The sequence below is a fragment of the Nanorana parkeri genome, unplaced genomic scaffold, assembly GCF_000935625.1.
Source record: "Nanorana parkeri isolate BGI_ZX_2015 unplaced genomic scaffold, ASM93562v1 scaffold1055, whole genome shotgun sequence".
In the NCBI taxonomy this organism is placed as follows: Eukaryota; Metazoa; Chordata; class Amphibia; order Anura; family Dicroglossidae; genus Nanorana; species Nanorana parkeri.
The window spans coordinates 101,483-113,764 of record NW_017307323.1 but is presented as its reverse complement, the minus strand read 5'-3'; the positions used below and the strand labels follow the sequence as shown (position 1 = coordinate 113,764).

The window sequence follows — 12,282 nt, the reverse complement described above, 5'->3', positions numbered from 1 at the left end:
AAAAAAAAAAAAAAAAAAAAAAAAAAAATCACAACAGAGACTCTATACTTGGGTTTCATTCAGTTCCTAACAGCTTAGAAACACCTGCTAAGTGTTTACATTAAAAGGCTGCCAAGATTCTGCTGTGACACAAAATAAGATGCCAGGAGCTGTGATTTCAGTGCACATTGTCTTTTTTACTGCTTGTTCAGAATACATGAATATTGAACGTGCATAGTTTGTGCATAGGTGCACTTCAATGTTGCTAAACTTTTAACAGGACAGCAAAATAATAATGTTCAAATTATGAAAATTGATGACTCATCACTCGGATTCTCCTGAACACATGGGACCCTCTGATCACCAGAGAAGAAACGTTGCAACAACACAAAGAAAGACAGTCCACAATTTACTGACACTGGTGTAGCTGCATGCGCAAACCTGACCACGGAGCGGATAGTTAGGATACTCACATGATAAATGAAGTTTGCTGCCTTTCGCAAAGCTTTCTTTTTTCTTCGTTACAATTGGAGTGGAATTTCCCTGTGAGAATTCATTATACACTGGCGTCATGGAGGAGACCGATGCCTGCATCTTACCTTGAACTGGAGAGTTCTGTTAACCACAAACAAAATACAAGTAAGCTTTAATGCTTCAAGTATGTGAAACAGAGCTGGTCTGACACAGCACAGTGAGCAGCAAATTAGATACTAGGGCTGCAACAACTAATCGACATAATCGATGATTGAAAAAGTTGTCAACTTTTTCAATCATCGATTAATCGGCTTCCGATTGGTTGGCCTTGTTCATGGCTCCACACACGCTGCGCGCCACACTTCCTCCCCACCTCACGCTTGCTGCAGCCAAACCCGCCCGCATCCACACGCCGCACCTCCTCGCGCTCACTGCCCGCATCCACAATCGGCACAGGGACATGGGCAGAAGAAGTAAGGAGGAACAGGTGTGGGGAATGGTTCCAAGCTTGTTTCTGTGATGGACTGCGTTCTTAATACAAACTAGTGGTCCCATCACTGGAGCCATTTTTAAAAATGTATTTTATTTTTTTATGCAATTTATCCGATTAATCGATCTTAATAATCGGCTAACTAATCGATTTTGAAAATAATCGTTAGCTGCAGCTCTATTAGATACGAGGTAATCTATAACCTTCATATATGTTCTCTTTATTATATACAGCACTAAAATATAGAAATATAAATTTTATTTATCCTTCATCTAATAAATACTACATATAAAAATGTCAACATTAATGGGACACTAACTCCAGAGTTAAATCTTAAAAATACATTCAAGTACCTTATCTATTAACAAAAAATGTTGTATATCACTCGGCTGTAGATCCTCAAATCATCTCTGAATTGGTGCGGACACTGTCATTCCTTCTGGAGGTTGACTACTTCTGTTCCCCATGTGTTGTAAAGTAGTCACAGCTCCAAGCTGACTCACGTGATGGACTACAATCTCAAGTTTAGTATAGTAATGTGTATTGAGATTGTACTCCATCACAGGATGGACTACATGTGTAATAAGATACATTATTGTTAATAATTAAGGTACGTGAATGCTTTTAAAAAAAAGATTTAACTCCTGAGTTTAGTGTCACTTTATTAGACTTCCATCTGCTGGCTGCAAGTAATAAAGTCAATCTGAATAGCCAAGACCGATCTAAATCATTAAGAGATATGCACCCCACCCCCTCCATCTGCTCGCATACATGCCAACATCTTTACTGGTGGATGAACCCAGCCCATTACAAAAATTAGCATGCTTTTGAAACAGGGCCGTGGGTGCAAGATCTAATATTTTGCACTATACGAGTTCACCGAATTTATAATAAACCATTTCTCTAGTACAGTGGAGGAAAACAATTAAGAGTTTTGTATGGCTGTCTGTATTCCCATTGGGGAAATTTGCCTTCACTTCCTCTTCATAAAATAAGTCATCAACGTGCGCAACTAGATCGATTGTTTATGGATTGTATATTGATAGTGTCAAAAGGAGCTCCAGTTAAACTGGTGATTAATCCAGAGAAGATGTATTGCACTGATCCTGCAGCCTGGTTAGTTGGATAGGGCAACATCCACGGACAGCACTTAGATCTGTGCGCCGGTTTTTTAGGTTTTCTTCACTTCCTCTCCAGGTGACAGGTGTCAGAACTTGAAGAGGGAAGTGGGGATGTTTCTCAACATCTACAACCCATTTAGAACTTGGCAGAGGTTTTAATACCAGTTTCCACTCTGTTAAAATTTATCATCTAATAATTGCAATTGCCAAATGCAATGCAGCAGCCAATAGTGACCAACCTGATATCAATATGCAGTCGTTGAGTGATGAAGTTTATTGATTGTCATGATTTTTGTTCCTGTGCAAAGTTCAGTTAGTGTGTGTGTGTGTGTGTGTGTGTGTGTGTGTGCGCGTGTGCGTGCGTGTATAAAAAGGTTTGGATAGGAATCATTTATTATAACACAGGGAAATACTTACAAATCCCAAGGAACTGATGAGAGAGAGAACTTGGCCTGGGGTGCGGAAATAGTCTTCCTTGGGTTTCGCCATTGAAGGGGTTGTTAAAATATCCAACATGTTAAGCTCTTAAAATTACCACGCAACCCCCAACACCCTCCATGAGCTAACCACGCAACCCCCAACACCCTCCATGAGCTAACCACGCAACCCCCAACACCCTCCATGAGCTAACCACGCAACCCCCAACACCCTCCTTGAGCTAACCACACAACACCCTCCCTGAGCTAACCACACAACCGTCAACACCCTCCCTGACCTAAACACAACCCCCAACAACCTCCCTCACTTCTAACACCCAAAACAAGCCCTTAACACTTAAACACCCCCCAACCCTAACCCTTTACCCAAACCCCAAATTAAGGCCTCATATTAAAATGAACGTATAATGGCTCTGTAAAAATGTATATGTGAAGCATTGCATCATTTTGACCCATGACGAGAGACGCCCATTGTTTGCAGAAATACAGCAATGACAAAGTAGAACTGAAGCCAAAACTTATTTTATTTCACTTTCACGTGATAACGGTCACCAGGACAAATAGAGGGGGTGAATCTCCCGAATGGGGACACAGATGGCAATAAAAACCTGACAGTTGTTCTAATCCCTCTTCACTCTCCAATGCAAAAAAAAAGACAAAGTTTTGGCTTCGGTTGCACTTTAATCCTTAAGATGGCTGTACACTGTTCGTATTTCAGCCGGTTTTTGAGGAACCAGACAAAATCCGCACAGAGTGTGCCGCTGTCGGCACCCTTTCGACCTGCGTTCCTTGATCAGCTGATTGAAGGAGCCAGTCAGAAAATCTTCAATCAATCAGAGCCAGCAGCCAATGAGCTGCCCGCCCTGGTCAGGTATTCGGACAAGAACCAGGGCACCTGTCAAAATACAATGTAAACAGTGGGATTCCTCAAAAATCGACAGGCTGTTGAGGTTGATAGAGGAAAATCGGGTCTATTTTTTTTCTGTGAGCTCGTGGATTGAACGAATAAAAAATGAAACACCATGACCAGTGTATGGCTTAGTCTTCAGTTTATATCTGATCCTAATAGGTTGGACTTGATGGACTAATGTCTTTATTCAACCTCCAATACTATGTAACAGATTCTTTCACTATGGCACGTTGGGTGAATACGACTTAAACTAGCCAACCATCAGATATTGGTCAGATCATATGAAAGATGGGTGTTCAAAATGTGAGAAAGTTCCTCCCATAAACAAGCATGCCTGGACAGTAGTCTCTCCGGATGAAATTTCTGCCAGTCTATAAGACTAAATGTGTCCATAGATTCCAGTGTGGTTAGATCTGCAGGCATAATCTGAACATGGCTGGTATCTAAAATGCTCATTCATGTCTGTACCCACAACTGACACCTGTTGGGCCCACAGACCTGAAGCTACCCCCAGTCATGGCATAACTAGGTAACAGGGAAAAGAAAACAAACAGAAAAGATTGAGAGAAGTCAATTTTAGTGACACAGACAAACCAAACAGGAAAAGGTCAACAGACCATCTAGTGGATTTACTTTTGCATGTAGAGAACAAAGGTTTATTTAGGCAAAGCACAATACATCCATTCTTACCTCGCTTCAGAGTGACTTTCGAGAGGCCAAAGTCTGTTAGCTTAATATGACCCTTATTGGAAATCAGCATATTATCCGGTTTCAGATCCCTGTGTGCAAAAACACATGGCTGTGCTGTAAAAATTCTCTGTTTAAGTTCACATGGTGACAGGTTACCAAAAAACAGTTACACTGCACAAGCTACAATTTACACCCAACTAGAAGGACCAGAGAGAGTGTCTGAGCAGTGAATCTGCCCCCTTCCTTCACCATCCAAGAGAAAGAACCAGCGATGTGCTTGGGCTTGTGTGAATCCAGTTCACCCAAGAAAAATTGTCAGTGGTGCCCTGCCCCCCCCCGCCAACCCCGGTTGCAACCGACTGGTCCAGGAGAAAGAGGTGAAAATGACAGTTGCGCGCAGACTTGGGCAAACTGGGTTTGCACATGACTACTCATTAGAAAACCTGCCATGCTCTATGGCAGGGCTCAAAATTTCAAGTCCTGAGCTACTAGCCAGGCCTTAAAAGTTACTCGCCACCAGTTGCCCCACCTAACCCCTACCCTGCCCTAAATCTGCCAGGTCAGCGGTGTGATGCAGAGTACAGAGATCAGTAACAACGCACCAGTACAGAAGTCAGTGGTGCAATGCCGAATACAGAGGCCACTGGTGTGATGCACAATACAGAGATCAGCAGTAAAGAGGTCAGTAATTTAACGCACAGCACAGAGGTCAGTGTGACGCACAGCACAGAGGTCAGGGATTGGCCAGAAAACCTGGTGACGAGGGAGCATAGAGACCCGGCTACTTGAGAAGCCAGGTGGCGAGCCATTACACACCACCTGTCTTCCCGGCTAATCAGAAAGCAGAGCGGCGAGCCATTACACGCCGCCCAGCTGCCTTAAATGGGACTTCCAGTATTGGTATTGGTGAGTACCGAAAAAAGATATCTGTACTCTATACCGAAAAACTGGTATCGTTGCATCTCTAATTTTCAGATTGAACGCGAGTTTAGCGTCACTTTATTCAATGCTTTACCTGTGGATTATACCGTGCCTGTGCAGGTAGTCTAGAGCCAGGGCCACCTCTGAGATTAATTTCACTGCCATGTCTTCATCAAAGTAACCATAGATGTGCAGGAGAGACTTCACATCCCCACCAATGAGATATTCCATGACCTGACAAGAAAGAGACACTTCTGTTATTAATGGACACGTTTAAAGTAGGGATGTTCAGATACCGAGTACAGTACTCGGTACAAGTACATGTGCAGATACTTTTCCAGCTCCAGGACTAGACTAGAGAAAAATTCTAAAGTTAGGAGGCAGCCGTCATTTGTAAGGAGCACACGGAGCTCCTGAGTTTTGTGCAGTCAAGTGACTGGCGGAGGGCTACGGTAGTCCCAATATTCAGAGAGGGGGCAAGATGCCAACCTGGGAGCTATAGACCAGTCAGTCTTACATCAGTAGTTTGCAAACTGTTAGAGGGAATGATTAAGGACTATCTGGTAGAATTTGTTCAGAATAATGGCATAGTAAATTACAAACAGCATGGGTTCAGGAAAGACCGCTCCTGCCAGACTAATTTGCTAACTTTTTACGAGGGGGTAAGTAGAGATCTGGATGGAGGGAGGCCGGTGGATGTGGTATATCTGGATTTCTCAAAGGCTTTTGATATGGTACCACATAAACGCTTACTACACAAGCTGAGATCCATGGGCATAGATGAAATGGTGTGTACATGGCTAGAGAACTGGCTACAGGAACGTGTCCAGAGGGTATCGGTAAATGGCACCTTTTCAGACTCGGCTAGTGTCATGAGCGGTGTGCCTCAGGGTTCTGTGCTGGGTCCCATGCTGTTCACCCTGTTTATTAAAAACATCGGAGAGGGTGTGAATAGCATTGTTTCAGTGTTTGCTGATACCAAAATTGAGAGGGTAATAAAATCGGGCCTAGACAGTATAGCACTACATGAGGACCTGCATAAAATAGTGGAGTGGGCAAACATATGGCAGATGAAGTTTAATGTCGATAAATGCAAAGTAATGCACTTTGGGATTAAAAATAAGCAAACGGGCTACACAATTATGGGTACGCCACTAGGGAAGTCAGAAATAGAAAGATCTGGGGGTCATTGTAGACCACAGATTAAAGAATAGCTTGCAGTGCCAGGCTGCCGTAAGCAAAGCAAGTAGGAGTACTGTCTTGTATTAAGAAGGGGATTTATTGCAGAGACAAGTCTATAATTGTGCCACTTTATAGATCACTGGTTTGGCCTCATCCGGAGTACGCAGTCCAGTTTTGGTCACCAGTCCACAGAAAGGATGTCCTTGAGCTGGAAAGAGTCCAGCGGAGGGCAACCAAACTAATTAGGGGAATGGAGGACCAGAGCTATGAGACAGGGCTACAAAATTTAAACATGTTCACGTTGGAAGGAGATTAAGGGGGGACATGATTTTCCTGTACAAGATGATCAATGGTGATAGCAACAAACTCGTTACGATTAACTCCTAATCAAAGACTAGAGGCCACCAACCAAAAATTGGTGGAAATTTTTTTTCCAACACACAGGGCGAAGGGGGTTCTTCTCAGTTAGAGCCGTTAGGGTCTGGAACTCGGTGCCACAAGCAGTGATTTCAGCTAAGAGAGTGTGGAATCATTCAAGAACCTTTTGGACGATTTCCTGAGAGACCGTAATATACTGGGGTACAGGTACTCTTAAGAATTAGATGATACATGGACCTATACAAAAGCACACATCAGCAATAGGTTGGACTTGATGGACTTAGGTCTTTATTCAACCTCAAATACTATGTAACTATGTAAGCATTGAATGGGCAGAGGACACAAGCACAATTTTCAATAACCAATTACACAGATGGCTTTAGAATATAAATCTCGGTGCCATGAAGATTTAACAGTATGTTTGTGTACTGAATGAAGGCCGACATGTATGCGCTCCACTTACCAGATAGATGTTGTTGGCTGACTGGAGAGAGTAGTACAAATGTACAATAAAAGGACTTTTGCTCAAAGCGAGAGCGTCTCTTTCCGCCTGGATCTGATGAACCATATTCTTATTAATCATGTCTGCTTTCTTCACCACCTAAAGAAAAAAGAGCAAAACAGGATTTAGACTAGACTTCTAATCAGCTGTAAGAAAAAATACTGTCCAGTCCACATAAAAGTCTCATTAAACCATTCAAAAGACATGAATATATTTACAGGTGAATTGTTAAATGTATTTGGAAGGTAGTGATCCTACTGGGGAGAGTCCGTATGCCCTGGACATGTGACTTATTTTAGTTGTTTTAATAATCATCAGTGAAGTTACATTTAGATTCTGGCATCACTTCACACGAAGGAGTGTATTTATAAACCATTTCAGAGCCATTTATCCTGCGAAACTCTGCGAGCCTTCCTTCTGTGCAAATAGAGGCATTATATTTTCTTCCCAGTCACACGTATATTTAGAAAAATCCAGCATTATAGTCAATAGATGGAAACAAGGCTCATAGGAAATAAATATTTATTTCTCAAGCGCCATCTAGTGGCCATAATGCTGGATTTTCCTACTCCTACTGCCTATGGCCCATAGTACAAACATCTTAAATTGTAGATTGCTATAGTTAAATGTACGGTTTAGTGAGAAACAATAGAACGGATGTTTGGATAAATATTAGGAACAAGCACTAGTTTGGATAAAACAGTCTTATCCCGTCTGGCATTGTGCTTCTCTTAGTTTAAACAGAGGTCAGAATTCTTACTAAATCCCATTTTATCTGCTTTCATTGTATTCACAGAATAATCCCATTTGGTACATAGTAAACAGTGAAATGAAAGTACTAAAACAGGACTCCTAAACTACCGTGTTTCCCCAAAAATAAGACACTGTCTTATATTTTTTTTGGCTCAAGGTCTTATTTATTTTTTAATGTACAACAATCCAAAGTTAATCCAAAATGGCAAAGTTAAGAATAGGGTGATCAGGGCAATCAGGGGTGCCGTACCTTTCCAAGAGCAATTTGGTAACCAGAATGAGCAAAGCGCACTTTCACTATTGATTCCTCATAGGCGGAGTGCATTTGGTATCACTCCGCCTGTGACAGGAGGAAGCATCGGCTTATGCAGCTCTGCTCCCTCCGCTGCCGCCTCGCTTCCTCTAACGCTGGCTTCATTGGCACCGTTCATTCTCTCCCGCGGGTCTTGCGAGTTCCCCTTATGCCACCACCGGCCCTGGGAATGGTAACAACTAGGTCTTATTTTCGGGGAAACAGGGTATGCCATTAAGGCAACTCTGCAAGCATGCTTTGTAGAAGGGAGTCCGAAGATGGCCATACGGGAGGCTAAAGATGGCCATACATTTGGTGTGTTTTCTTCTTTTTTTGTTCAGAAGGCTAAACAGTGTTGATGGGGAAATCTACCCTGCCAGCTATTGTATTCCAGAGCCTGCAGCTGTCAGAATACCCTAACTGATTGGCTGCAGTCACTGTTCAGCCGCAAATGTAAAAAAAATATCCGTTTTGTCGAATGAGCGAATCTGTGACCACACACTTTCCACCTGTGCCTTCCCCTCCAGAGTAGCAGCTAACCAGGGACGCAGGAGCTGTGTTTATTGCACTGCACTCCTTACCAGTATGCCCCTTATGGATAGGTGCTGAAGTAACTGCAGATGGCGCCGCTATATACAAGTAGAAATAGTATGTCACCAGCACACCAAAGTCAAATGTCCAAATTCGTCTTCATCGGCGTGTCACCTTGTTACAGACGGGCTATGTTCTGGGGCCACTTCATTTTCCTTCATCAGGCATAGTGAGGACCCTAAGTGGCCCTGAGACGCTGCCCGTCTGTGGCAAGGTGTACACACGTCAATAAAGACAAATTCGGACGTTGGACCTTGATGTGCCGGTGACACAATATTCTACAGAGCAACAGGAGAGCACGTAGAAGGTAAGTGTGTGCTCCTTAGACCTCCCTCACAGCACATGTGGTAACGCAGTATGTATGTGCACTGTGGTGCAATTACAAGACTTCATTCGATGGCCAAAGTACAAGTTTTCTTTATACCCAGGCAAGTAAATACAACTACTCAGCAACATCAGAGACTGCACCTTGGACACCCAGGTAATCTCCCCACAAATATACCGGCTTGGATGACATAAGCATGCATCTTTATAGCTATGGGGGCGAGCGGAAAAACATCCTTGGAGATATATTTATGTATATGTATACATCTCTCTAACACAACACAGATGACCAACCTAGTGATCAGCTGCTAAGCACAAGTCACATGTTCCTCCATAACCAGAAGCATTGGAGGGTGCTGCCAGAGCAAAGCAAGAAGGATTTGCAGGTAAAGGGAATATAAAAGGGGGCCCTTTGCATATACACTAAAATTGTATAAATGGTACCAGCACACCAGTCCTTTTAGGATAGCAAAAGCTTCATTTATTGAAGTATTTTGTCATATGACCAACAAGCGCTTTCGGGGCCACACAGGGTCCCTTCATCAGGCTTTAGCATCGTCGTGTTGTATAGGTCGATGCTAAAGCCTGATGAAGGGACCCTGTGTGGTCCCGAAAGCGCTTGTTGGTCATATGACAAAATACTTCAATAAATGAAGCTTTTGCGATCCTAAAAAGGACCGGTGTACTGGTGACATTTCTACAATTTTGCTGACATTTGCGGTGCCATCAGCAGTCACTGCGAGCACGCCCCATTACAAGGGACATATTGGTAAGGAGTGCGACAAGGATAGTACTTATTCTTTGCATATACACTGTCATGTTACCCTGCATGGACAAGGTGACAGTGGGGTTGATTTACTAAAGGCAAAATAGGCCGTTCACTTTGCAAGGACATTTTCATGTAGTTTGGTGAACATAGTGAAAATTCACTTTGCAAAGAATCCCCACTCGCATGCAAGGAAAGAAAAAAAAAAAAAAAGTGATTTTTGCTTGCACATGATTGCATGATGGAAGCAGAGCTTCACCTCATTCACTAAGCTATGGAAAATTCCCCTGCACAGTGAGCAGACTGTTTGCCTTTCGTAAATAAACCACAGAGCCTCAAAGTGCAGCGCAATGCAAGCGTCATACATATCTGTGGAGGGCAGTGCCCTATAATAGGGGTAGATTGCAACGACTGTAGATGAGTGTTGGGGTGTAATAACTGCAGTGTGTTACATAAGACACATTCTGGTGTAAACAAGCCCTACAACCAATCAGACATGAGACATCATCTGTACCTAGTCACCCTTCACAATATTCTCCTTCAGAAGTGATTCAGCAGCAAACAGGCAGAAGACATTTCCATGTGGCTGAGGGACCATTCACACTAGTGCGCTGTGGTAACGCGTGTTGCTACAATGTGCTGCCAATCAATTTGGCATCTTCTCTGTTCATGGAACACACTACCGTGCAATGCGGCGCACAGCTGAAACCGCTGCATGTGATTTTAGATCCATTGTAGTGCATTAAAAATGTCCAAATGACAGAAATGAGCTACCCCCAATACAACACAGTGGATCAGTGTGAGTGGGTTGTGTGCCCTAACCCCCCTTTACACTATTGCAATATGTGGCTGGTCTCCTGTCACACTACAATGCATGACAAAGGAAATCCCATCATTCTCTATGGTGCCCGCTCACACCTATACAACATGAAGAAGTGTGATTTTTGGAAAGGTGCTTTTTATGGAGCGCTTTCAGTTACACATAAAAAATATATGATCTGCATTTTAGCAGATGACAACAAGTCATAGCACAAGTCACAAGGCCCCCTAGAAACCTATATTATTCATTGGGCAAAACAAAAATCAGACAAAACACATTAGGGCTCGTCCACACAAGCCACAGTGACTCATTTTTCCCCACCTCATCCATGTCAGTCACTGCAAGATGTACAGAAAACAATTGTTTCCTTTGTGCCGTTGTCACATCTCAACACTGGGCTGATGTGCAGAGAAATGCGTGTCACGTGACCCTCCCTTTTAGATTGTAAGCTCTCACGGGCAGGACCCTCCTGACCATCTTGTATGTAATGTCTTCCTTATATTGTAAAACGCTGTGCAAATTGTTGGTGCTTTATAACCCTGTATAATAATAATTTTTCTACATTGCAATGGATGGCCTTTTGAGGCCACCACAGCCACTGCTGCAGTGTCCACTTTGTACACTGCCAATAAAGTTATAGTTAAAAAAGTAAACAGTGCCTTGGGTACACCCCACCTGACACATGGGAAAGACGTGCTATAAAACACAGACACAGGAGTGTGAGCGGACCCTGCTACAGTCCTAACCTCTGCCAGCCATGGCCCTACAACACACAGCCAAGCATGCTGGGAATCGTAGCTGGACCTCCTCCTATTACAGGCAGTGTATTAGGTCTGCAGCCCCGACCGACCCACCTTGATAGCGAACAGCTTGCTGTTGTTTTTCCTGCGGGCCAGATACACCTTCCCGAAGGCGCCCCGGCTGATGGGCTTCACTATATTAAAGTCCTCGATGGAAGGCGGCTGCGGGACGGTGAACTTCTTGTCCACACACGGGGACGCATCCCCCTTCTCAGGCTCCCCGACCCCCATCCTACCCCGTACAACCCTGGCCGCGGGCACTCCGCCACTCCAGTTTAAATTCGAGCCACACCCCTGCGTGGCGTCATCCACTATTCTAACCAATAGGGCGCCCTTCACATGACAAGATATGACGGCAGGATACAGAGAGATTATTGGTGGAAGCATCTGAAGCCACGCCCATTGTGCGCCCTTATTGCCGCCATCTTGGGCCAGGGCAAAACATGTTTGTGCTTGTTTGTGTGATAGCTGTAGATGGGGAGGTTCTATAGTCCGGCACATGCAGAATGTACAGGGCAGCACTGGAATTCTGGCAGAATCATCTTTTATATGTTTTTTTTCCACTTATTTAACAGATATGAAAACATTTCAATTGTATTTTACAGACCAAAATCAATCAAATAGGAGAATCTTGTTGATTCTCTCAGATCCTTGTAGACAAAACAAACAATGTCCCTCATTGTGCTGCAACATTTCCTCTAAAACAAGTGTAAGCAATCTTCAGCCCTCCAGCTGTGGTGAAACTACAAATCCCACCATGCCTCTGCCCTCCAACGAGTCAGGTCTGTGGCTGTCAGAGTGTTGCAATGCCTCATGAGATTTGTAGTTGCACCACAGCTGGAGAACTGGTGT

At 43.6% G+C, this 12,282-nt stretch overlaps 1 protein-coding gene across 1 annotated transcript in view; it reads right to left on the bottom strand.

Annotated features, from left to right (window-relative positions):
• Positions 1 to 11,714, bottom strand: part of MASTL (microtubule associated serine/threonine kinase like) — a 26,425-nt gene extending 14,711 nt beyond the window's left edge. The window contains exons 1-6 of the mRNA XM_018567499.1: positions 11,485 to 11,714; positions 7,046 to 7,183; positions 5,117 to 5,256; positions 4,102 to 4,190; positions 2,482 to 2,588; positions 453 to 594 (exon numbers count right to left, since the gene is read on the bottom strand). Of these exons, the coding sequence (XP_018423001.1) occupies positions 453 to 594; positions 2,482 to 2,588; positions 4,102 to 4,190; positions 5,117 to 5,256; positions 7,046 to 7,183; positions 11,485 to 11,661 (793 nt within the window). The 5' untranslated portion in view covers positions 11,662 to 11,714. The remainder of the gene's footprint in view (positions 1 to 452; positions 595 to 2,481; positions 2,589 to 4,101; positions 4,191 to 5,116; positions 5,257 to 7,045; positions 7,184 to 11,484) is intronic.
• Between the last annotated feature and the right edge of the window lie 568 nt (positions 11,715 to 12,282).